We start from the raw sequence: 27639 nt of genomic DNA, 5'->3' as shown, positions 1-27639 counted from the left end.
AGACCATAAAAAAGACATGAAGTTAATAATGCTTCTCCCTTAGAATTTCATAACTTCCGCTGCGCATGCGCAGTGAGCACTTTACGATTCGAAGTTTTGGAGGCAGATCGCTTGTAGATGCTAGTTGATAATGATTTAATTTCTGCAATAATAAAATAGTTGTGGGGTAATCCATCATCTGTAGGAATTTCTTTTTGTTTGCTGCTGTATTTATGAAAATTGAAAATCATTTCCAACTTTCTGTGTTACAAAATAAAAGCAAAGTTTCACCGCCGATTTTGTTCCTAAAAACATGTCTTTTCCATAAAAAATCCCGAGTGTATTTACAAATTTTCAAGCGAGTTGCACTTTCTACTTTCAATCGGCGGCCGCCATATTTGTTTACATTAAAGGTCAAGGTCATTGAAATACCTACTATAACAGAAACCTTAACTTGGTCTAGCACCCATTGACTGTTCAAGGGGTATAACTTATGAAATACAAAACATTAAACATTGCATTTATTTCAATTAAGAAATAATATATCTCATTTAGTTATTTGTCGTTAAATAAAATCGCTGAGTTCAGATGCGAATATATCATATCACGAGAGAGCAACTATAATTATACACATTTAAAATCCAAACAATGATTTTATTCAAGAGAATCTAATACGTTAGGAAGGATTTTAAGAACATCCTTGTTGATACCCATCAAACAATTGCCTGTTTTCTGTTGTTTCTTTTCCAGTGCGCCATTATACCATTTGACTCGATGATGTAATAAGTATGACGTGCATTGTTTGTAGAATAACAAACAATTTTCAGCTTTTGTTTTATGGGAAAATGAATCGGGTTGTGTTAGAATCGAATTTACGAAACAATACAAAACAGTTAATCGCTACACAGTCTAATTGAGAGTACTATGACTACACGTTTATGCTAATTGGCTCCCAAATCCCACACAAAACGGAAGGAATGAGCTGCTGATTTTGTTTTGAAATTTGCGTCGTTGTCCACTTTAATTTCACACTTTTCATCGCAAAGGTCGCAAAGGCAGAATCACTTGCCAACAGCAGACTAAAGGTTATACTACAGTATATATTTGTATGTAGGTCTATTTGTGATCGCTGTGCTACATGCTTCAAGTGATTCTGTTAATACATCAATTTTGTCCATCACATATAATTGTTTATCAAACAGTGCTGTTTATGCTTGATACGTTGGTAGCATTTTAAACACATGATTTCTCTTTGTATATTTTATGTCATTATTCATTCTTTTGGCAGTCTCCTATGCAGTGATCTCCCATCACTATAGTTAATGTTGCGCTAGGGTAGGTTATCCCTGCTGAGAGTTGGTTTTGCATGTCTATTTAGTAAACTGTATATTCCTACACCTAATTAGTACTCAGAAGAGAGGCTTCTTCGCCTTCGCGTTCGCATTCGTCACTGCCTGCCTGAATTTCATAATCTTCCCTTAGCTCAAACGTCTTTACACATACGTATCCACATACAGACGCAAGCGAAATTACTAATATGGCACTTCCAATTACTGTGAAAGTATAAAATGAAAACCCGAACGTTAACTGTTTTCCTTCGTGTTCAGAGACGAATTTTACTGTAACAAAACAACAGCACAAGTTCAAAATGCCTGAAAATGAAAACAGGAAACAAACTTTCTAGTGAATGATGGGCATTTGGTGCCTTTAAAGGGGTAAACCCGTATTGATACTCGGCAATTTCCGTACGATTACGTGTTCTCCGTACGCGATTTCGGCTTTCTCCGCCCGGTTGTTCATTTGCACAACATCTGAAGCTGGAGAATACCGAAACAGCGTCAGGGGAATACGTAATTGAACGTAAATTACCGAATGTCAAAATGGAAATTAAAAAAAAACTCGTGAAATCTAATCTGAAGCAGTAAGTATATAAAATATTTCAATCTCCTACGTAGTGGCCTCCCCTTACAATTAAGTCTCGTTAGGGGCGCCATTCACTGCTGGGAGTTCATCGGAGCTTTCAAATCCAAGGTTACAATTGACAATATTATTACAGGTATTTTTACACTAACGTTTGTATAAGACATCTTGCCATGCAAACAATATACCCTAAAGGCTTTTATCACAGGTATTTTAATTTTCTTAAATTCAAATAGGACTGTGTAATTCAAATGGTACCATAGTTCCTTCTTACTCTTTGCAAAAGTGTATATCAGCGAATAACATGTCATAAAACAATATGTGTACATACCTGGAATCAGACTCAACAGAGATAGAATACACACATAGCAAATTTTACAAGACTCGACAGTTATACTGCGACAGCAAGTTCTACAGCAGACTCCAAAGCCAACAATCATTAGCAAACCCATTAGTATAACGGATGTTATCTCCAGAACACGTAAACATCTGCTTTCTTCATACCAGGGTAAATCTGTAGCAAAATAAGTTTAAAGGCAAGAAATACCTGACAATAAGTTAATTTTATATGAAAGCCACCCTCAAGCCTTTCAAAACGCAGAATAATGTTTTTAATCGAAACACTATTGAAAAAGGGTATAACAGTATGAAAATTAAGAAATAGGCTGATCATAGAGACAGCCTTTTTCGTGTGTTTATGGCTGGATAGAATATATACATAAATTCTACATGCAAATTTTTACCTTTGGTTCCTAATTTTAATCTATAGTCACACCCAATTATATTACAACGTGGCAGCAACGAAGACGCCGCATTTCATACAGACATGTGTTCTGAACATTTATTTCTGTTTTACCTTTTTTACTGTAATTAATCCATCTCTTTTAATGATTAATTGACACTTATACATAAATCTAAATGAAAGAAGAAATTGTGCACCTCTTTCATTTCAACATCGAACTGCAATATTTAATAGAGCAATATCTAATGTTGTAAAAATCGTGATATTAACACGCGAAGTAAATTTACATTACAACTTAGACTCATTATGTCAAATAAAACAGCCAAACACGAAATAACGATTTACATTAACCATTACCGTGCTAAATTTCAATAATGGACTGGTCCATCCATCATTTTAGGCAGTACAATTTATCATTTGAAAAGGTGTTTACTGACATTTTACTGACTGAATAGCGAACAGTGCAGACCATGATCAGACTGCACGGACGCGCATGATGATTTTGGTCTAAACTGGTCGCAATGGCAGAATTAATCGTGTCCAGCATGGTAAGAGTTAACCTTTACCGCATGACACCGCATGTTCACGTGGCATTATTGTTTCGTCTGCATATTGTGCTAAAAGACCAACTTCGCGCTGAAGTTAATTCTTCTTCAAAATCATTGGAAATCAACCGACTAAGGGCTCATGAAATTTTTATTTTACAAAAATGAAATATATATCATTCAAAAGATTGCTTGCACCTTAGCTTTCATATCAATGGTTTTATATTTTAAAAAATGCTTTAAACAAACGCATATGTGTGATATTTTCACAATTCGTATAGAAAACAGGAGGAAAAATGGCAAAATGATAGCATTATAAATCGTCGCATGGGTCAATCAAAATTAAAGATAATATATATTTTAAAACTAGCGTGTGATGAAAAAAATGTTGAACACGGATAGTTCTTTTTGCACCTAAGGATTCTTATTATTAGCACTTTTGTTATTAAGTAAAATGTGTACATGTCCTTTTTATTTCTATACATTCAGGAAAAAATCTGACCGCTATCGATTATTGGCTGGAGGAATATTCTTCCGTATGTCTTTATGAAAAACAGCAAATCATTGATATTCGTGAGTGACTTATCTTTCTGTATTATGTGGTGGTCCACGAACAACAAATAAAATTATCATCTATTTTATCCTCCAAATTTGAAACCAACAAATTCATTTCCTTATCAAACTTTTACATACCTGTATCAAGTACGCTTAAATAGAAAGAAGTGCAGTTTGCTATGGCCATGTCGTTGTTGAAACAGTCATTGTACGCCCACTGATCGGGCACTAAAGCTGTTAATTGGAGCCAAAAGGCAGTCGGTATTAGAACGGCTGTTCCAGATGCGGCACAGAATTTAGCGCAACGAGGGCATCTACAAAATCTCTGAACGCTGTCTTGGAGTTCATTGAAAATATTTCTTGCTACGTAGGAATTCATTTTCCTCTGAAAAAGAATAACTTTTAGAGCTTGACTTAGTTTAATTCATTATCAAATTGAATGAAAAGTATCAGTATTTTCATATGTTAGTGTTCTCAGCTTATATGTAATGTTTACCAGAGAAATTTACACATAGATGCATATGAACACTTATCTTATTATATTAAACCGTAACATTCAACTGTAAAATATTTTTGAATATATTCAATAAATTCTTGATATATAAAAACTTCTTTTTTCATATGGCCGTATTGTCTGTGGTAGATTTTCATTCTGCAGGTCCGTAGAAACAGGGTGTGGGGGGCAAGTCAATAATTTGACCGATTATGGTAATTATCTTAGCAATTATTTTTTGACAGCGAGTCCATTTTAGCTGTGACCTGTCACCAGCCATGCTGTTTTATAATTGTATTGTTTACCTTATTCATGTCAAATCAAAACAGAAAACACGTAAAAATGATTAAAAAGCCTTAGAAAAGCGTTTCTTTGACAGACCCAAGTCCGAGAAAAAGGTGAGGTGTTTTATAATATACTCATTATACTGTATTCATTTGAAAATGTCATGGGGCATACTGTACACTCGAAAAAAAATCCTAATTGGTCAGATTGGTCACGCTGGCCGTGAGTCGGCCAAAAATAAATCAATAATTAGCTGCAGTACCTATTCAAATGTTGGTATGTGAAATTTCTTGTAAAGACATGCATTATTACCAAAATAGTAATACAATATAAACTGACCAATTAGGAATTTTGTTAAGTGTATATAAACTTGCCTAGTAAAAGTGTTCTTAAATGCTCCAAAAATGCTGCAGAATGCAGGAGATGAATTTCAAAATTTTCCGGGGAAGCATGCTCCCTAGCTAGTCCTCTACTTTTCTATTTCAGCCGGCTGATTTTTATAATGTGCCCCCCCCCCCCCCCGACACACACACCCCCCCACACACACACACACACACACGAATCTGAAAATGCTTCCTACGTGAATATTTCGGGTAAATTACACATCCCCGAATCTGAGAATGCTTCCTACGGTAATGTTTCGGGTAAATTATTGATAAACATTTTATACCAGAGCCTAATCATATATTTTAATGACTCATCATATATTGCAATCTTGTTTATACCATATCACTACTTTTAACGACATGTAATTTGAATTTGAATTATGTAAAGTGCCTTTGAACGTGAAATTGATCATGAAAAGGGCGCTATATAAATCTGGTATAATAATGATAATAATGTCATAGCAACTTCGTGTTTACAACAAACAGCTCTTGTCTTCAGTGCGTTTTTTCTTTTTTCAAGTCTCTCTTTCTATTTTTTTATTTTTGTTCCAAAGAAATGAAATCGCACTAGCTAAATTCAGCCAGTTGCCCCTGGAGTTAATTGATGAAAAGACATAAACCCATTTAAAATCTTTCTCCTTCGTTAAAAGTTAACGAATATGACCTTATAATTGTAAACTAATCATGTAGGTTAAATACAACTGAACAAGCAGAGTACCCCTTTTGGTTATATTTTTATCAGCTGTTTTTGTTTGGTGTAACGTTACATGTACACATGTTAAATTATTAGTGAGGAAGCTATCCAGCTGGCTTACGGAAGGTCTGTGGTTCTACCCGGATGCCCGCTCGTGAAGAAATAATGCCCGGATGGGAAACTGTGATCTTCCTCAAAAGTCGTCATATGACTTATAATTGTGTCCGTGTGACGTTAAACCCAACAAAATCATATCAAATTATTTCGAATAAACACGAAACAACTAGTGTTTTGACTGACTTATAGTTAACTTACAATTTCAAACGATGTGTACTTACATTTCTGTTATAACATTTCATTCATAAATATCCATACAATGTATATAATCATCCCGAGATATAACTTCCTTCAACACCCACCGAGTTAAGCGAATATTTGTCTGCATATTTTAACTACAGTTTAACTACGTATGACTCACAAGAGCATGTGGCGAAATGTAAAACCCAAAACACTGACCTTCGATATAAACAGTTGTATTTATTTTCATTTAATACAGTTGGAAATATTTTTAAAAAAAGAAAATCTCTCTTGTGTATGGTGGCATATTTCTGCATACGATAACCAAATAAGTTTCGCGAAAATGTATCTAGTTTTCACGAAAAACAGAAAAGTTATCGCGAAAGCATAAAAGCTTTTCGCGAAAACATAAAAGCTTTTCACGAAAAGAACTGCAAATATTGAGTGGAAAAATTTATGTTAGTACCCACGTCTGCATAAGAAAATCAGATAAGTTTCGCGATAATGGACCAAACTTTCATGAAAATCGATAAAGATTTCGTGAAAATAAAATATTATTTTCACGAAAACATTTTATTTTCACGAAAACTGTACCGTTTTTCATGAAAGTTTGATCCATTTTCGCGAAATTTATATGGTTTTCTTGTGCAGAAATGGGTACTAACGCAATTTATTTCCAGTTAATATTTGCAGTTCTTTTCGCGTAAAGCTTTTATGTTTTTGCGAAAACGTTTTTGTTTTTCGTGAAAACTCGAAACATTTTCGCGAAACTTATCTGGTTATCGTATGCAGAAATATGCCACCATACTTGTGTTATTTCATTGTGATAATATAGTTAATACTAGTATACTGAAGTAAAATAATAAGCAGATCTATATTTACATTATATATTAACAAGGTCTTATTGTTTACCCCTTCGCTCTACAGATATATACGAGTTGCAAAGGCAAGTTTCGTATTGTAGCCCAATATAGAGGTAGATTTATCTTAAAGTTATTTACGCTATCATATTTGTAGAAGTAAGGATTCCTACGAATGTATAGTTGTTTTGTAAAATAAATAAATGTGTGACTTTTCTTACGGGTTTAAACTTTTACCCGAGTCATCAAAAGTCAGTCAAAAAAGAGAAGATGAAAAAAAAGTTGTATAGAGGTTAACGTGCGAAACCCGCTTTTGTTCATAAATTGGAAAAAACAGAATCTAATAATAAAGTAACGCATTCAATAAGACCCGGATATGACATATCAAACATTGCTTAATTAGATGATCTATTTTATTATTATTGCATGTCTGTCTTTGTTATTCAGTCTGTCTGTTATTGTTATTCGGTGTCGTGTCATTCGTATCTACCATTCTTATTCTATATGTCACGACATTGAATAACAATAACAAAGATACAATAACAATAACGAAATATTGAATAACAATAATGACCTTTACCACAAGAATATTGAACATACAGTAAGAATAACGACATATGATTGTAAGACTTAGAATACGAATGACACGACATTGAATAACAATAACAAACATACAATAATAATAACATACAATTGTATACAGTCCATAAAATAAGCAAACGTGTTTGTAAACATGGACAGATCCATATGGAAGGGGAAGAAGCATTTTATAGAAATATTCCGATGGCAAAATACAATGCATAACCCTAGCCTTGGCCAACCTATAAACGGGCTAGTCTATTCTATAAGTACAACAACACGGTTGATACATTTAAACGAGTTGTAATAAACTGACTGAGGATTCCGACGATGAATAAAATGTTGATCGTCATATAGACAGTCAGATTTAAAAACTTACCTACGGTAAAGTTCACCCATGCATATTAATATGCGCTCAATTTTGTGAAAAAAAAATCTAAATGCTTATGAGACACTATTCTCACAAACGTTGTTTACGACTAGTCTGGTGTTGTAAATATATGCATATGTTTTAGATTGCTAGGCATTAGAGCTATGAACCTAAGGTTTGGACTTGGAATAGTTTCACATTACATGAAAAATACAAGTTTATGCCATTGGCAAGGTTTTATAATCCAGTTGATATATGGGTAGATCCTATGGAGTTCAAAAAGTTGCCTTTCACTCTCTTTATGTGTGACAGGTCATGCTCAGGTGGGTGTTTTGATCAAATATTGTATAAATCCTTTAAACAACGACCAAGAGCTTTTTCTTTTAAATTTCATCTTTACCGATCTCCTTCTATCCCTTCTGTCAGACTATTCCTACTATGTAACCCCATTTTCCTTCCCAACACCCCTTTGCAACATCGGCCTGTTTAAGTTGTCGCCTATCTGCAAGCTCTTTGTCTTCATAATTAACTGCTGTATTCTCTGATTCGATAATGTCGTTCAGTTTTTACAGTGTATTCATTGATTCTTCATTTGCTACTCTTCTGTTTGTTTAGTGATACTAGTTGTGTTTGGTAGGGCTTTCCATTCTTACTTTAGTGGCAAAATCTTCCTCTAGTACTGATATGGTCTGTATAAAATGGCATTGCTATTACTGGTCTATATCTAAGTAAGTACTCCAAGTTTACTTCAGATACTTATTTTTTGCGTACGCTAGAATTCCCTGTATATGAGATGGGCGAAAATTTTCCCAATAACAGAATTTCTTTAAACTTTGGATATTGAAGGACAATCATCTAAGAAACAAAAAAATGCAAAAAAAAAATCATAGGTCACCGGATTCGAAAAAGAGTTATCTGCCCCTGAAAACATCATTTTTGGGGGAAATGCCGTTTTCAAGGGCAGATAACTCTTTTTCGATACCGGTGACCTATGATTTTTTTTTTTGCATTTTTTTGTTTCTTAGATGATTGTCCTTCAATATCCAAAGTTTGAAGAAATTCTGTTATTGGGAAAATTTTCGCACCAAATTCTAGCATACGTCCTTAAAGGTAAACCATTTACACATTCATAAATACGCTGCTGTAGAATTTCGTGTTGAGTGGTTGTGTTGTTTGGGCGTATCTATTCTTGCTGGTGTTGTGTTCTTTTTTTATAAAGGCCGATGCCATTAACCTTTAGCCTGCCAACGGCAAGTGATTCTTCCTTTGCGACCATGCAGGCTGATCATGGTCTGCACTGTTCGCTATTCAGTAAGTAAATTTTCAGTGAACATCCCATTCGAATGATAAATGGTATTGCCTAAATTTAATGATAGACCAGTCATTTAGAAAAATAGCAGGGTAAAGGTTTTATAATAGATCCGTAATGACAATCGGTAATTTCCGTTCATTTTAGGATTTTCCGTATGTGAGTTCGGCATTCTCCGGTTGTTTCCGGTTTGGCCGGAGGATGACGAAATTACATACAGTTGATATGCAATCGTGCGGAAATTGACGATTGTCATTAGGGATGCACTGCCTTATGCATGTGTTGATATAATTTTCATTTAATTTTTTCTTGTAAAGACTGGGTGTTAAGCTTGGGCAAAACTATATGCACTTGATCTTTCATTTTTTCTCATGTACATCGTTACGATAAGATTTTTATCAAAACCGTCAATTTCATTCTACTTTTATAGTTATTCATCCAAAGGTGTACAAGTTTCAAGTTTCTTCATATACTCACAGAGTAACATGTATATTTGACAATAATGGAGCCTCCGTGGCCGAGTGGTGAATGTCGCTGAAAATCACTTACTTCTTACCGATGACGGTTCGAGCCTCACTCGGGGCATTGAATTCTACATGTGAGGAAGCCATCCAGCTGGCTTCCGGAAGGTCAGTGGTTCTACCCACAGGTACCTGCTCGTAATGAAATAATGCACGGAGCGGCAACTTGGGTCTTCCTCCACCATCAAAGCCAGAAAGTCGCCATATGACTTACAATTGTGTCAGTGCGACGTTAAACCCAACATAGAAATATTAGACAATAAGAAATAAACAAAATATTATAACAATATCAAGTATTTATTTCTATGTATTAGATGTTTTGCTCTATAACAAAAACAACATGAAAATAATCTAATTCTAACAAAAAGGAATAAAAAACAATATACAAAAATAAAATTTTATCAAAAGGTACTAAATTAAATACAAAGCAGTAAGTCAGTTAAAAAATAAGCAAAAATGTTTTATACATAAACACATATTGCATAATTATGTCAACATATAATGCATTGGGTTTAAGATAGTACACACTCTATCTTGTGGTACAAAGTTTAAATCTCTGTAATTCGATATTATATATTTTGCATTTTAATACGAACAAAAAAGCATATACTAATAAGCTTTGATAATGTGGCGGCTGAGTCCAGTAAGTCCATGAGTGTTCAAAAATAATCCGTCACAGATCTATATTGGATTTATCTGTTTTGGAAAATAAACAGTGCCGATTGTATTGAGGTCAACTGCCACGCTATCAAAGTTTATTAGTACATAATATAGTAATACTAAATTACATTTGTTATGGTGTTGTGACACAGCCTGCTAAAATGAAAACAATGAAATCATTTGACAGTATTTTAGTACAGTCATATAATTTGACAAATCGCTTGAATACACCGAATACTTTCATTATGTTCGTATATGTATCAATTTGCCTGTAGATTATGGCAAGGATCTGATTCACCAAGCGTTGCTAAAGGCCAATTTCAGATCACATGGTTGTTAATACAAATATATTGTTAAACACAGTATAAATGTGCACTACCACAAAAATCTGTTACTATATAACATTTAAGTAATAGTTATTGTTCGAGGAATAGGTCTGCATTGTGTTTATGGACCTGTGAGGGATTTGTGAACCGAGCGAGCGTAGCGAACATAACATTTGACATTTTTATGCCTTTAAATATTATTAGATATTTTGCACTGTACAAGGTTTCATTGATTCTATACTTGTATTGACATCCACAAGTATATGAAAACTTCTACACGTGAATCAGGCGTGGAGAAATAAAACGACATAAAACTATATAATGTTTATTCAAGTCGTTGCCATGTCAGTCAAAACGGAGGCCTCTAACTACAAACATTTTAATTAGTTGTACTTATTACTTTCATTGTCAAGAAAACTGAAGCTTTTTATATCTTCTCGATGCTGTCCGCACAGTTTTTAGCACATTTCGTTGTGTCTCTTTGGCGTGTGCTAAATCATGGTATATTATGGTACATATTTCTTGTGATAATGTAATGATAAATCTATATCAATACTTTTTTTATACGGCAATGTATATTTAAGTGTCAAATTAAAGAGCTAATAAACTTTAAAAACAAAAATAATTGTGAAAAAAAAAACCAAACAACAACATAAAATACCATTCGCGTCAAGTTCTGACTGTTTGACTAGACACACATTGATGATCTCAGAGAGAGAGACTATTTCCCAAATGTGCACGGATTTTTCATGCAATACAAAATGTCATGTCCTAATTGCTGACAAATATTTTACAGGTTCGTAGCACGTTGGGCATTATGTTATATCAATAGTATCAAATAAATTGTGATACATATTGTCTTGTTCTTTCTTCAAACTATTTTTTATCATACATACACGTTACAAACGTTCTTCAAGTCCGAAACCAATTTGGACTATGTTAAACAAAGAAGCATGTAGGTAAGTCAGTTATCATTCTCGGAATAGGTCTGCATTGTGTTTATAGACCTGTGAGGAGATTTGAAAACCTCGCTCGCTACGCTCGCTCGGTTCACAAATCCCTCACAGGTCTATAAACACAATGCAGACCTATTCCTCAAACAATAACTATTACTTACATTGTAGACCCAATTAAATAATTTCCTTTTAATCTATGTATATAGTTTTATACGTTCAAAATGAAAAAAATGACCAGGAAATTTTAAGTGGAAAGAAGGAATTTCCAATATGACTCACACTTGCACGTGAAATATATCAGATACGTAAAGAAAAACAAATATCTTTTAAACTGATCTGGGCCCGTATTCATAAAGCTCCTAATGGAACTAACTTAGGGAAAAGTTCCAAAGCATTTTGTGGACAATCGTTGAGATATTTGGAATGTCTAACAATATTGTCTCATAGAGGCTGGCATAGTAATGAAGATTATCAATAAATCTTATAAAGTTTATACTTTTCTTTTGTGTTATGTTGTTTTGGAAATTTTACAAAGTTAAGGATTTTCCTAAGTTTTCTCCTTAGGAGCTTTATGAAAACGGGCCCTGGAGTGTTATTTAACTAAATAACTAAATAAAACAGTATACTTTCTATATATATTTCATAGCTTAAGTGGCCCGATTGTTCATACATCAGCAACTGCGTTACTCATGATATGTCCCTATTTAAGGATAACATGGTGTAATAGGCCTCAATTTCACCAAAAGCGTACATACAACTTGATAATGTAAGCTTTAAAAATGTCAAATGATAGAAATAAGGTGCATATTGACAAGTTATATAGTGACAGAAGATCTCAAAAATTACCTTTAGATTATCTCCCCTGATAATTTTGGTTTTTCATGAGTTATCTCCCCTACAAACTAGAAAAAATGATTTTCTCCTTTTCACTACGGGGAATTTTAGATTTCTTTTTTGATATTTGTATCAGAATCATATAATGCAGCTTTCTACCGCAAAATTTTCTCGAATCTCAAGTTCAGATTCTCAATATCAAAGAAATTATATATTTCCCATAGGCATCAATGGTAACTTCAATACCGATTATCTCCCCAAAAAATGATAAAAGTTGAAAAATCTCTCGGTGAAAAGTTTTTAAATTTGAATGTCTTTAAAGTGACCAAATTTCATTTAAATATTACCATCCTGTTACAAGATATGAAATATGGCTATTACACCATGTTATCCTTAAAACAAAGAGACGATTTTACCATTCAGAATATCAATTACTACTATTAACTGGATATTTCCCACAAGTACACCGTACTGAGTGTACATATCAGAACGTACAACGTACTGAGTGTACATATCAGAACACGTACTGAGTGTACATATCAGAACACGTACTGAGCATACATATCAGAACACGGACTGAGTGTACATATCAGAACACGTACTGAGCGTACATCAGAACAAGTACTGAGTGTACATATCAGAACACGGACTGAGTGTACATATCAGAACACGTACTGAGTGTACATATCAGAACACATACTGTCATTTAGTACTATGAGATAACACTGACAGAGTGTATTCCTACACCTAATTAGTACTCAGAAGAGAGGCTTCGCATTCGTCACTGCCTATCTGAGTCTCATAATCTTCCCTTAGCTCACACGTCTTTCCACATATGTATCCACATACAGACGCAAGCGAAATTACTAATGTGGCACTTCCAATTACTGTGTACGCATAAAAAGAAAACCCGAACGTTAACTGTTTTTCTTTGTGTTCGGAGACGAATTTGACTGTTACAAAACAACAGCACAAGTTCAAAATGCCTGAAAATGAAAAAAAAAAGAAGAGGAAAAATAACTTTGTTAATGAATGATGCGCATTGGATGTCTTTAAATGAGTAAATTCGTAATGATATTCGGCATTTTTTGTCAGATTACGGCTTTCTCCGGCCGTTTGTTCATTTGAAGCCGAAATAGCATCAAGGGAATACGTAATTGAACGTAAATTACTGAATGTCTTAACGGAAATATAAAAAAAATGAACCAGTAAGTATATAAAATATTTCAATCTCCTAAGTAGTGGCCTCCCCTTACAATTAAGACTCGCTAGGGGCGCCATTCACTGCTGGGAGTTCGTCGAAGCTTTGAAATCCAATTTTGAAATTGACAATAGCATTAAAGTATTCTTTGCACTAACGTTTGTATAAGACATCTTGTCATGCAAACAATATACCTTAAAGGTTTTTATCCCAGGTATTTTTATTGTCTTAAATCCAAATAGGACTGTGTAATTCAAATGGTACCGTAGTTCCTTGTTACTCTTTGCACAAGTGTATATCAGCGAATTACATATATCATGAAACAAAAGTATATTTTACATACCTGGTATAAGACTCATCAGAGATAGGATACACACATAGCAAACTTTACAAGACTCGACAGTTATACTGCGACAGCAAGTTCTACAGCAGACGCAAAACCCAACAAGCATTAGCAAACCCATCAGTACAACAGAAGTTATCTCAAGGGCACATAAACATCTGCTTTCTTTATCCCAGTAGTCTGTAGCAAAATTAATCATTAAACTTGTTTGTTAATAGATCATTAATAAATTAAAATAAAGAAACCAACAGAGTGATAGGGACAAACTATATAAAAATAGTAAGTATATCTATTCCATTAAAATCGTGACGTAGGGCTTTTTCTTTTCTGAGGACAGAAATAGGGCATTTCATGTTTTAAGCCCAAAACACATGTTAATATTAGGTCCATAACAGTAAATGTAAAAAATATCTAAATTTCACAATACATAACAGTATATTTTTTCAAATGCAATATCTTGAAATAATTTGACAGTAAATAGAATAATATATTAAATAAATAATGTTTCGAAGTGAAGATATGAAAAAATTCCATGAGAAAATAGCTGATATTGCTTTGACATTTGAGATATTCATACGTAGTTTAATACTCGGGGTATAGTTGAGGCTTAATAGGAAAGATAAACAGTTTTCAATGTTGTACACTTGACATTCAATCATCTCACACAAACTGACAACAAATAAACTATTTTAATTTCAATATTGGCATACCACAAGGTGAACATCTTTAGCCTGTATTGTTTTGCTTCTAAGCTTGTAGACTTTAAATTACTGGACAAATATTTAGAACACAGTATGATGTAGAGTTTATTGTTTCTTAACCCTTACGCTGCCAATATTTACCTATAATGAACTTGTCCATCTTTCAATTTGGAAAGTACCATTAACTGTTAAAAGGGGAGCCTACCAAAAAGATACTGACTAAATGGCGACCAGTGCAGATCATGATCAGACTGCACGGATGAGCAGGCTAATCATGATCGATACTGGTCGCAAATGCAGAATAATTCGTGTCAAACATGATAATGGGTAAAATAAATATGATAATCTGTAAGTGCATAAGTTATTTACAAAAACAGGAACTATGAAATTTAATTTCATGCAATGTCTTTTGTTATCTACCTTATGTATTTTCATTTTTGTAATATACTTCATTGACAGTATTGCAAATCATTTATTGTTTAAAAAACGAGGGATGACTTTGTACATAATTTAATGTGCTTTGAATTACATATATATATTTTGCCACGCAAACATATACTTTTATTTTACACTTTTTTTACCGTAACTCACTGCAGACCTGGAGCGCCTGTTTAAATTGCATAATCCGGTATATATTGGATTCAAGCAATTTGAATGAAAGTATCTTTAATGTATATATTTTGTAACCATGGTAACCTTAACCTTAAGTAAGTATGATATACATACACTAAATGTGTGCGGACATGCAATATTTTTGCCGCGCGCTTTAATTGATAATCACTTCCGGCAGAAGATCGCTCAAGGTCTGCAATGAGCAGCATCGAAATTGTTTCAACTGTTTGCATTATGCCCGTTATTCTTTGGATCTAATATAACTCATCAGAATCTAAAGGAGAAAATATCAAAATTATAATAATGCCAATAGAAACTGACAATTGCTAATCGTCTGACATGTGATTTTGACACTAGATATACATGACGATTCTTGTAATATGTTAATATGTTATCTTGCTAATCAAGACTGGGCAAAATGTATTTTAAGATTATTGTAGATCATTAATATTCATCAGGGACCCATTTTCGTGGACTTACGTGACCATGAATTCCACGAAAATTAGTCCCCATCCCCGCCCCTCCCCCACCCGAACAAATACAACTAGAACTGTCACAGGAGTGACCCATACCCCCACCATACGGTCTTGTCACAGAAGAATGGCAATCATAGGTAATCTTAAAAATACTTAGAATTATATAAAATTGTCAAAAAAGCTTAATACTTAAAAAGAAGTTTACTCGTCTTTGGAGTACTTCATCCTGGGCTTCCACATATAAGTAATACTAGTATAATTATGTGCCCTGGATGAGGGATGAGGTAAATATAAAAAATCTCTAATATAAGAGATACACTAAAAGTGAATACAAAAAAAGTGTCTTGCCGACCCATGTTACCACAGAAAAATGTATTTACTTTACATAGGACTGATAATAAAAAAGTTAGAAAAATACCAAAAATATTGAAAATCTGAAAATAAGATTTCTAAAAATAGACTAATTCCTGGAATTTAAGGGAAGAAACACAGTACAAAAGTTAAAAAAGGTTACTTCCCTTTGGCTCTAAGCCAATCAGAATGAGATATAGTGAAAATACATCAAAATTAACCTTAAATTCTAAGTAAAAGGGGACATCATTCAAGAAAAATTGGTGTCAGAGTTATGAACCTTGTGAAACATGATGTGGGTGATGAGGTGGAACATCTATTTTAAGTTTAAATCAAATCCATTTAGTAGTAACTGAGATAAGTGAATATACATCAAAATTAACCTTAAATTCTAAGTAAAAAGGGGCATAATTCATGAAAAATTGGTGTCAGAGTTATGCACCTTGTGTCACATGATGTGGGTGATGAGGTGGAACATCTATTTTAAGTTTGAATCAAATCGATTTTGTAATAACTGAGATATAGTGAAAATACATCAAAATCAACCTTAAATTTAAAGTAAAAAGGGGACATAATTCATAAAAAAATGACGTCAGAGTTAAGCGCCTTATGTCAGATGATGTGGGTGATGAGGTGGAACAACTATTTTAAGTTTGAATCAAATCCATTTAGTAATAACTGAGATATAGTGAAAATACAACAAAATTAACCTTAAATTCTAAGTAAAAGGGGACATAATTCATGAAAACTTGGTGTCAGAGTTATGCATCTTGTGTCACATGATGTGGGTGATAAGGTGGAACATCTATTTTAAGTTTGAATCAAATCCATTTAATAGTAACTGAGATAATAGATTTCGGGACGCGACGGGACGCGACGGGACGGGACGCGACAAAACTGACTCCTATATACTCCCCTCCAAACATGTTTGGTGGGGGTATAATTATCAAATTATCATTGATTAACTCTTCCATCAAAAGTTGAGATCCACGAATTAATGTCTCCACAAAATAGCTGTTTTCGTAAAAACCTCATGAAATTAGATTATTTATTTATTATGTTAGTTTTACATAGGCCTACCTTGAAAGACACACCCAAATGTGCGGAAAGTACAATTAAGTGTGCCGTTGTAGAAAAAACATATCTGTGGCCCGTCTTTGTACGCCCACTGATCTCTCATTAAAGCTGAAAATTGCAGCCAAAAGGCAATCGGTATAACAACGGCTGTTCCAGATGCGGCACAGAATCTAGCGCAATAATGTTTTTGAGGACATCTACAAAATCTCCGAATGCTGTCTTGCAGTTCATTGAAAATATTTCTTGCTATGTAGGAATTCATTTTCCTCTGAAAAAAAAATGAAGTTTTAGTGCTTGACTTTGTTGTTTAAACAAAGCTATAATATATATGCGTATTTTACTTTTAGTTATTCATTCTCTTTAATATTGAATGACAAGTGCTCTCTGGTTATACGTAAAATTTAATCTGAGAGAAATAGAAATGTATATAAACACAAAATATATTACATTAACCCATAATATCCAACTGTAAAACATTTTTGAATTAGTAAGCCCTTATCATGCTGGCCGCGACTGATTTTATCTTTGCGACCAGTGTATATCATCATCAACCTGCACATCCGTGCAGTCTAATCAAGATCACTGTTCGCCATTCAGTCAGTATCTTTTTGGTAAGCACCCCTTTTAACAATTAATGGTACTGTCAAAATTGAAAGATGGTAAAGTTCATTATAGAAATTCAACAGGATAAGGGTTTTAAATGAATACTTGATACCTAACAACTTCTGTCTTCAGTGGATGATATGTAAAATGCCCGTATTATCTGTGTTACACTTTCATTTCGGGTATATTCTTGATAATTATTTGATGAAAACTTCATTACCTGAGCAAAATTACATATTTTAATGACTAATCTTATATTGCAATCCTATTTATACCGTATCACTACTTTCAACGACAGGTCCATAGCAACTACGTCTTCACAACATACAATTCTTGTCTTCAATGCGGTTTTTTTTTTTTTTTTTTTTTTTTTTTTTTTAAAGAAATGAAATTGCACTAGTTAAATTCAGCAAGTTGGCCCTGGAGGTTTTTTTTCTATTAAAAGACATAAACCCATCCAGAATCTTTCTCCTCCATTAAAAATCGAAAAGTCGCCATATTATTATATGACCTTATGATTGTAAACTAATGGTAGGTTACAACTGAGCAAGCAGAGTACCGCTTTTGGCTATATGAGCCGTGCCATGAGAAAACCAACATAGTGGCTTTGTGACCAGCATGGATCCAGACCAGCTGCGCATCCGCGCAGTCTGGTCAGGGTCCATGCTGCTCGCTAACAGTTTCTCTAATTGCCATAGGCTTTGAAAGCGAACAGCATGTAGCCTGACCAGACAGCGCGGGTGCGCAGGCCGGTCTGGATCCATGATGGTCGCAAAGCCACTATGTTGGTTTTCTCATGTCATGGCTCATATTTTTCATCAGCCGTTATTGTCTGGTGTAACGTAACATGTACACATGTTAAATTCTTAGTGAGGAAGCTATCCAGCTGGCTTACGGTAGGTCGGTGGTTCTGGCTGTCCGCTCGTGAAGAAATAATGCCAGGACGGAAAACTGGAATCTTCCTCGAAAGTCGTCATATGACCTATATTCGTGTCCGTATGACGTTAACCCGACAAAATCACTTCGAATTATTTTGAATAAACACGAACAAAATTACTGTTTTGACTGGCTTATATGTATCTTATAATTTCAAACGATATATACTTACATTGCTGTTCAAACATTTAATTCATAGATATCCATACAATGTCTATACTCATCCAGAGACATAACTTCCATTCAACACCGAGTTATGCTATATTTGTCTGCATATTTTACATCCAGTTTAACTTCATATGACTCGCAAAAGCATTATTTAAACCGGAATCGAAAGCACTGACCTCAGTATAAACAATTGTATTTGTTTTCATTAAATATCGTTGGAAATATATGAGGAAGATAAAAAAAAAGCTCTCCTGTGTTGTTTGATTGTGATAATATAGTTAATGCTTAATCTACTGAAGTAAAAATAATAAGCAGATCTATATTTATATTATATATTAACAAGGTCTCATTGTTACACTTTCGCTTTATAAATATACACGAGTTGCAAGGGCAAGTTTCGTATTGTAACCCAAAACGAGGTAGATTTATTTTATTGCATTTATTTTTATGACATATATGTATACTTGTTTTGTAAAATAAATCAATGCTTGAATCGATTTTCCTTGACGGTTTAAAATTTTACCCGAGTTATCAATAGTCAGTCCAAAACAGAGAAGATAAAATAAAACTAGAATGTGTCTGTAGGACACAGGGTGTGCCCCCAACTGATACATTTGTGACACATAAGGGGCAATAATTCAAATATTTACAGTCTTAATGGGGTATTGCCTAAACAAACATTGTATGAAAAGGATTCATTATTCTAGGCCATATACTTCTTGCGCTATGAGCAATACAAACGAAAAATCCACTATTTTAGTTAGTTCAAGGGCCATAACTCTGTAATAAGCGCAAAGGTTCTCAAGAAGAATGCCAAGAGTGCAAGGTCACATCATGATAAAGACTCAAGCAAGGTTTCATGAATTTACATTAAATACTTTTTGAGCTAGGCACATAATTAGGTGAAAATATGCATTTTTTTCACTATTTCAGGCGCCATAACTTTAAATATATGGTTTACAAGGTTTCATGGATCTATATGAAATACTTTTTGAGCTAGGCACGTCACAAGGTGAAAATGTGCATTTTTTATTTTTTAGGGGCCATAACTCTAAAAATAGGGGGCGGACCCACTGAAAAATAGAAGGTGCGCAAGTTCATTTAGACTCATGCAAGGTTTCATGAATCTATATCAAATAGTTTTTGAGCTAGGCGTGGCACAAGGTGAAAATGTGCATCTTTTTACTATTTCGGAGGCCATAACTCTAAAAATAGGGGGCGGACCCACTAAAAAATAGAAGGTGCGCAAGTTCATTTAGACTCATGCAAGGTTTCATGAATCTATATCAAATACTTTTTGAGCTAGGCGTGTCACAAGTTGAAAATGTGCATTTTTTGACTATTTCGGGGGCCATAACTCTAAATATAGGGGGCCGAGCCAGACGAAAAATAGGAGGTGCGAAAGTTCATATCATGATAAAGACTCATGCAAGGTTTCATCAATTTATCAATTTGTATCAAATACTATTTGAGATAGGCGCGTCACGAACTTCGGACGGACGGACGAACGCACGCACTCACAGACGGACGGACTGACAAGAGCAAATCTATGGGGGCACAAAATGTTGTATTAAAGTTAACCTGCGAAACCCTCTTTTGTTCATAAATTGGGAAAACAAAACCTGATATTGAAGTCACGACACTGAATATTATCCGTAAGTATTGACCTGACACTCATGAATATTCGGTTTATTTTCCGTAGATTAGTTTTCGGTGTGTGAACATGTATAGCGATATAACTATACTGTATATAATTCCATGATAACGTAATGTCACGTGTACAGGTAGCTGTGCGTACGAAGCGTTTAGCCGGTGTAACGTTGTAAACTGACCGCAACTCCTCATTCATTATTTAACGGAGTTGATTCAAAACTTCAGGGATTACTACTACCGATGTCTAGTTGTGCAGGATTTACTCCACCTGTTCGGGAGTCATCGCCCTTTCTTACTTCTTTTCTTATATATATAATGCGATGTCACAAAGTTGCGAGGCTGTCAAAGGTACTACATTTGTATCTGACCGAATCTGGGAAAATTCTTGGAAAAATAAAACTTTAGCCTGTTGAAATACTTAAAGCATGAAACTTTTATAGGTAACATTTAGATATAAAACATATTTTAAACAAAATGGTCATGCACCTTAAAAGCAGGAGTTTCTTGATTTATGTTCTAAGTATGTTCTACCACGTACCTTAAAAGTTGCAGGGATTCCAAGTTGCAAAAAGGATTCCTTTATGTAATCCCCTTCCATTAGGTCATCTGTTTCTATTGGCAAAGGTTTGATACGGCGAAACAATATCCCTTTGCTGAGACCTATCCGTTTTAAGAAGCAACCGCGCTAACATTGCGCCACCGAGGCTCACAAAAGTGGTAAGTATTTAAAAGAGGATGCGTAATTCGGCCTCAGCCGGGAAAGCTGGTTTTTAAGATGCGTTGTTATGCCACCGCAATTCAAAGAATAGAGTGAATTAAGGTGGACTGCCAGTCTTTGACGTCGGTCGACGTAATAATGGTCGAAAAGTAAAGATATCGTATTGCCCTGATATTTGGTATTCATATACAAGGACACATCTCCTTCATTTTGTACGATTCAGATCTTTTATATTCCTTTTTTTTTTTTGTTTAGCAAATAGCTGTTTCGTACAATTAATGAAACATTCAAGTATCCGGAGTAAAAAAGGCTTATTTATTTCGCTAGATTAATTTCAAAAACAACATCAGATGCTCTTGACAAGGGAAACAGAATGATACAAGTCAGTGTTGTCAATCGGAAATTTCATAAAATATCACTATGATGGGGGTGAAATTGAAAATGCGCGATTCTTTTGACCTTAGAGTAGCACCATACGAGCTTCAGTGAACGATTTGGTCGACGGCAAACGATTCAATTTATTAACGACTTACGCAGTCTTTCTGCTAGGAAAATTCAGTTTATGAAATAAAAAAGAGGGTATTTCCATGAAATATTTCACAAAATGCGGTAGAAGCAAATATTTGCATCGCGTGCATCACTGAAGTAGCCTAAACATCATCCGACGTAACACAAGTTTCAACGTTATAAAATCTTAATGTAATTGCTGTTTGTAAAAAAAATTACGGTAAGACCCTTGTTTTCTATTTCATAGATTTGTTCATATTCATATTATTCCTATTCAGTTTAACGCCTTCTTTTAGATAGCCAGAATTGGCTAGTTTTCAAGCGGTAAGGATGCCTGGGTTTCAATCCAGCAACGCTGGTTTGCTTACCAGTATTCCTCTAGTTGAGTGGGAAACATGGGTTTCACAATTTCCAGCTACTCCGCCCTGGAATCCAACCCGGGCCGCTTAATTAGGAGTCAACGACTTTAACCACTCGGCAACACCAACCAAATATTTAAGCAAAATCACTGTAAGTGACTAGTGGTTTGAATCATTTTCCGTAGACCAAATCTCTCTCCAAAGTTTTAAGGTGATGCTTTTGCATCCCCAAAGTTGCGCGTGTTATTACGTTTAAACGCCCCACACAGTGAAAATAATGGAACTATCAATAACAAACTTATAATTTTCATTCTGTTCCCCTTTTCACGAGCATTCGAAAAGTGGTTTTAGAAATCATTTAACACAAAAAGAATAAGCAATTGGTGCAAAATAATTCTTAAATGTTTACCAGTTGCACAAAAAGTCCGTTGCTAGGCAATGAAATGGAATACGAAAAATCTGAAACATACAAAATTAGCAGAAGGTCTCATTGTATATGCATAGCGAGTATCATGGCAATACGAGTATCTTTACTTTTCGACAATTATGGCGTCGCCCGAAGTCAGCGAAGACTGGCAAGCCACTTTAATCCCTGGTTATAATATGATGACTGGGGGTCATAATATTATGACCCCCGGTTATCATATTATGACACCCGGTCCTTATAATATCATGACTCCAAAGGGAAAATGAAGAATTGCTATCCTATAGAACAACAAAATATTATCTGTTTTCTTTAAATATTGACCCCTGTTATTATTTGGGATTTTCTTGATCTGTCAACACATCAAATATTTGTACTCCTCAAAATAATCCATTGAGTTCGTGGACCGTCAATATTAATGAAATGTTCGTATAATGTTGTTATTGTTTGTAGCGGTCCATCATTGTCCGAGTAAAAGCGTTCAGATTAACAAGGAACTTGATCTTTTGATACAGAATAAGGTCTAAAATGACCATCCGGTACAGCTTCATGGTCGAGTCTGAGAGGACGGGAGGCGGACTTCGGACCCACAGGTCATGGGTTCAAAACCCACACATAACAAGTTTGGTTTTTTTTATCAAAGCCTCTTCAAACCATAAACACGTGCTTGTCGATGGACCATGTCCATAATCATTCCTTACTTTAAATAAAATTTGGTATAAGCTAAGATTCTACCAATAATCTCTATGTTTTCAATAACTCAATTTTTATACTTAGTAGTTTATTCTAAGTGAATAGATAAGAAAGAATAAGTTAGAAATAGGAAAATAATAAGAATTATTTGTAAATAAAGCCTTACGTAGGATATTTTTTACTTGGGTATGATTATGGATACGGGTCCTGGTCGGAAGCCAATGAAGCAGTGCCCTTGAGGGATTTATAAATGTTGTAATTTTAATAACAATCTATACAAGTTATTATGAACCATCGGGTAACGTCGCTTGCAGGGTCTTGTCTGGGACTTTGTGGATGCCTATTAATGACACTGTCCTCTGTAATTATCAGGTAAGCTTTAAGCTGCTGAACAACCTGCGATTTAGATTTTAAACTAACAAATAAATAGACAAACACCATACTCTTTTACACTCTATCCTTACAACATGTTTTACTGTCGAGGAAATGAATTAATATAAGTTTTCGCTGAAAACTTGTTTTCAGATCCTTTACATCATTTTGATTGTAAATGTTACTGTATATATTTATGTACATGATATATCTAATAAATACTGTTTAAACCAACCTGCGATATTTCGAGAATTTTAAAATTTCTTTTTAGCATTAAAATGTGTTTTTCTTTGTATAATTATTACAGCAAACAAGAGGGCCATGATGGCTCTATATCGCTCATCTGAGTATCATTGCTATTAAATGATAAGATCCTGTTTTGACATAGATGGGCATACACATTAAATATCATCAGGATAAAAAAAATCTTGAAAGTGTCCCTTTTGATCTATGGGTCACATACTAGTCAGGGCCAAGCTCCATATCAAGTTTGAGGGTCCTAGACTCAGATGCTGCATTTTTGTACTAGCATGACTATTTCTTACCCTGGAAGACAATCTTATTAGATGCTGCTGAGATATATTCATTTACATAAAATAATGGGAGGTAATTTGTCATAAATTCAGTCAAAAGTTATCTACCCTAATTGCCCGAGTCCATCTGTTGGCATTTATGACATTTCAAATCAGTATCTTCATTGGTTTCTGAGATACATCCATTTCAATTTGAAACAAATGGGGGTAATTTGACATAAAATCAGTCGATATTATCTACACCGATAGTCTCAGTCCAACTTATAACAATAATGAAATTTCGAATGAGTTCTATAAATATTTACTGAGATAAATCCATTTTTATAAAAGTCCTGGGAGGTAATTATGCATTGGTATATGCATGAGGAAGATACATAGTACAAGCTTAAACAACAATATATAAGAAAAGTATTCATATCGATAAACATTCAATCATGAGTTATCGAACATGACTATTTCTTACCATGGAAGACATAAATAACCTTTCAAACCAATCTCAATAGAAGCTGCCAGGTAAATACAAATACAAATACAAATACATGGCATTTATATAGCGCAAAAAATATAAAATATTCTATTGCGCTTTACAATTACATAACACACATTTAACATATATACATACAAAAATGAACAGGATTCTAGAACTTAGATTTAAAGATCTGGACATGTATAAATACTATTTTACACCACTTCTGATATTCTGTATTTTAACAAGACTACACTCATTGTTCATGAAACTGCCTAAATATATGTGTTTTCAGTTTTGACCTAAAGCTGGCTTCAGACTGAATGTTTTTCAGATAGCTAGGCAGATCGTTCCACCATTTGGGACCAACGATTGCCATAGATCTGTCTGCTAATTTTGTTCGCCGTCTAGGGATGTTAAAGTTAGTGTCACTTTGTGAGCGAAGTCTGTATCGTTGTCGAGTAGGTACAAACATTTCCCTCAGATATATTGGAGCTGTACCATTGATGACACGGAAGACTATTACTAAAACTTTGAACACGACTCTAGCCTTAACTGGAAGCCAGTGTAATTCTTTCAGAAGTTCGGCACTTGGTTTTTCATAGGAAGCATTCTTGACTACTCTAGCGGCATGATTTTGGACTCGCTGTAGTTTATTGATTTGGTAGGCTGGAATTTCTGTAAATAAACTGTTGCAGAAGTCAATGTGAGAATGAACCAATCCATGCACTAATGCTTCAGTTGACTTTTGTGTGAGATGTTTCCGTATAGCCCTAAGGTTTCGTAACTGCACATGAGCTATCTGACACTCTTTCTGAATGTGATGGTCAAAGTTGAGTGTATTGGTCATAATTACACCTAGGTCTCTGACATGATCGACGCATTTTACGTCACACCCACCAACGTTTACATTTGTGATGTTCAATTTCGCTAAGTGTTGTCTTGTTCCATGCATAATAATTTCAATTTTAGACTGATTCATTTTCAGTTTGAAGGTTGTCATCCATTTTATGATTTCATTGAGACAACTGTCGAGTTATTGAAGAACAGTTGTCTCATTTTGAGAATTTCCCGCTTGAATTTTTAACGCAATCTTTTGGTCGTCCGCGTATCCATAGAGATCAGCTGGATATTTCTGCACCACTCGGTTGAGAGCCGATATATACAGGGTAAAGATCACTGGTCCGGCACAAGAACCCTGCGGGACACCAAACCTCAGTGGCTCCGTGTCCGATGCTGACTGTTCGACTAAAACTTTCATTGTTCTGTTCGTGAGATAAGATTCTATCCATTTCAAGGGAGTGCTATGTATACCAAAGTCATCTTGAAGGATTTGAATCAGTATCGGTATATCGATGGTATCGAGCGCTGCACTCAAGTCGATCATGACCACGATTGTTATTTGATTTGCATCTATGGTTTCCAAAAGATCATTATACATTTTGACCATTGCTGTTTCAACCCCATGATATTTTCTACAGGCACTTTGATTTAGTGCAGCTTTTTCAAAAATTTTGGAGAGGAATGTTAAATTTGACACTGGGCGATAGTTTTGCAAGTTTTGCAGTTCAAGTGGAAGACCTTTCTTCTTCAACAAAGGTTTTATCACAGCACTTTTCCATTCCTCAGGGAACACACCAGATGGCAGTGATCGATTTACAATTTCTGTCACAACGGGAGCAAGTTGTGAAAAATGCTCCTTTAATTTCTTAGTTGGTATCACATCAAGTTCACAAGTTGTAGATTTTGATGCATATACAAGTTTTAAAATATCGTTTTCGGAAAGTGGTTTGAACGCAGTAAATGTATTCATAATCAAAGGTGGATTTGAGTAGGAAAAATTACCATTGGGTGTTTCAGTTGATATGTTGTCAAGATCATTTCTCAACTTTATTATTTTATCAGCAAAGTATCGTAGAAAATCATTTGCCAAAGATACTGCACTTGTGTGTAAGGGGAGCGGATTGTCCTTCGACCTTCCCAGTAAATCGGATGTTACAGCATATAGCTTTTTGATGCTTCCTTCTGCTTCTCCAATCTTGTTCTGGTAGTACTCATCCTAGAAAGCTCAGCACTATATAAATTTCTTACACCACTATACACTTTCTTTGAAAGGTCAGATTTGTCATTCATAAAGATTTTTTCTATTGATCGTTTGTATTGTTTCAGCTGTTTTAGGTATCCAGAGTACCAAGGAACTGTTGATCTACAGAGAATAGTTCTTTCCTTTAGAGGGGCATGTTTCTGAACAATGTCGGACGTGATTCTAGTGAACTCAAACACAAGATCATTGACATTGGACGAGTTCACTACAATGTTATTTAATTGATCGAATTCTGATTGTAATATGTCACTGGATACAGATTTCCATTTGCGAGATTTGATTTCTTTCCTGATCAAGGGAGGGCGACACTGTTCAATGTTACAACTAACAAAGCAGTGGTCAGAGATGTAATAGTCTTGCAAAGGGTCTGAGACATTCACACGTTTGTCTTCTAGCTTTGTGATCATCAGGTCAAGAATATGACCACCAGAATGAGTAGGAGCATTGACATGTTGAACCAGTCCAAAAGATCTCAAACACTGCTGAAATTGTTTTGTGTAGCAGTCTGACTTATTATCTATGTGGACGTTAAAGTCACCTAACAGCATCAGAGACTCGGATCTTGTCGTTATTTGTTCAAGAAACTCAGTGAATTCTGTCATAAACATAGCCTGAGTTACTGGGTGTCTCTCCGAATATGGCGGTCTATATATACCAAAGATGTAGGGGATGAATGATTGACTACGTACTTTCCATTCAGCACATTCAAAGGACTGAAAGCTTTCTGCTGGGCATCTTGACACTTTGAGATTGTTTCTGTATAACAGGGCAAGTCCTCCACATTTACGGTCGGGTCTCGGGACATCATCAGAGCAGTAACCATCCTGAGACAATTCCCCCCTGACAAAGTCATCACCATCCTGCTGTAGCCAAGTTTCAGTGATCACACAGAGGTCTATACCCTCCTCTAATATGTGCTGGAGAAGGTCAGCAGACTTTCCTCGCACATACCTTATGTTCACAGTTGAAAGTTTCAGTAGTTTCTTTCATTGGGCATTCAATAAAAATGAATGATCTGGTTTAATTTGGAT

General features: G+C 34.8%; 2 protein-coding genes across 9 annotated transcripts in view; both read right to left on the bottom strand.

Annotated features, from left to right (window-relative positions):
• LOC123541687 (uncharacterized) overlaps positions 1-27639 on the bottom strand; it is a 91059-nt gene that overhangs the window by 51405 nt on the left and 12015 nt on the right. For 2 of the 5 annotated variants that reach the window (XR_008368696.1, XM_045327206.2), the window contains 3 exons: positions 17076-17340; positions 13856-14035; positions 9812-13297 (listed from right to left, as the gene is read on the bottom strand). The exons of 2 other annotated variants lie outside the window; for them this stretch is intronic. Coding sequence is in view for 2 of the 3 variants with exons in the window: in XM_045327206.2 (XP_045183141.2) it covers positions 13059-13297; positions 13856-14035; positions 17076-17334 (678 nt within the window). In the remaining variant the exon portion in view is untranslated. Of the gene's footprint in view, positions 1-9811; positions 13298-13855; positions 14036-17075; positions 17341-18783; positions 19261-27639 lie in introns of those variants that run through there. One more of the 5 variants, XM_045327205.2, reaches the window with a different exon arrangement.
• On the bottom strand, positions 483-6226 carry LOC123542251 (uncharacterized). Of its 4 annotated transcripts, none has more exons than XM_045327978.2 (4): positions 6116-6226; positions 3880-4126; positions 2231-2413; positions 483-1631 (listed from the first exon to the last, which is right to left on the bottom strand). In XM_045327978.2, the coding sequence occupies exons 2-4, from the start codon at positions 4118-4120 to the stop codon at positions 1378-1380; spliced, it is 678 nt and encodes a 225-aa protein (XP_045183913.2). In that variant the 5' UTR covers positions 4121-4126; positions 6116-6226; the 3' UTR covers positions 483-1377. The 4 variants fall into 4 exon arrangements, with proteins under 4 accessions (XP_045183913.2, XP_045183912.2, XP_045183914.2 ...); XM_045327977.2 differs by lacking the exon at positions 6116-6226 and adding an exon at positions 5938-6096; XM_045327979.2 differs by lacking the exon at positions 6116-6226 and adding an exon at positions 5938-6096 and having other exon boundaries at positions 483-1598.

The sequence above is a fragment of the Mercenaria mercenaria genome, chromosome 19, assembly GCF_021730395.1.
Source record: "Mercenaria mercenaria strain notata chromosome 19, MADL_Memer_1, whole genome shotgun sequence".
In the NCBI taxonomy this organism is placed as follows: Eukaryota; Metazoa; Mollusca; class Bivalvia; order Venerida; family Veneridae; genus Mercenaria; species Mercenaria mercenaria.
This window is presented reverse-complemented; position numbering and strand designations above follow the sequence as displayed.

Excerpts from the sequence above, each read along its gene's own strand:
- LOC123542251 (XM_045327977.2), bottom strand. The coding sequence starts at position 5,958 with ATGAAATGTTATAACAGAAAT. Across the intron at positions 2,414-3,879 it reads TTTAAGCGTACTTGATACAG|ATTTACCCTGGTATGAAGAA; the intron begins GTATGTAAAAGT and ends ATTTTGCTACAG. Across the intron at positions 1,632-2,230 it reads TCTGTTGAGTCTGATTCCAG|GCATTTTGAACTTGTGCTGT; the intron begins GTATGTACACAT and ends TTTCATTTTCAG.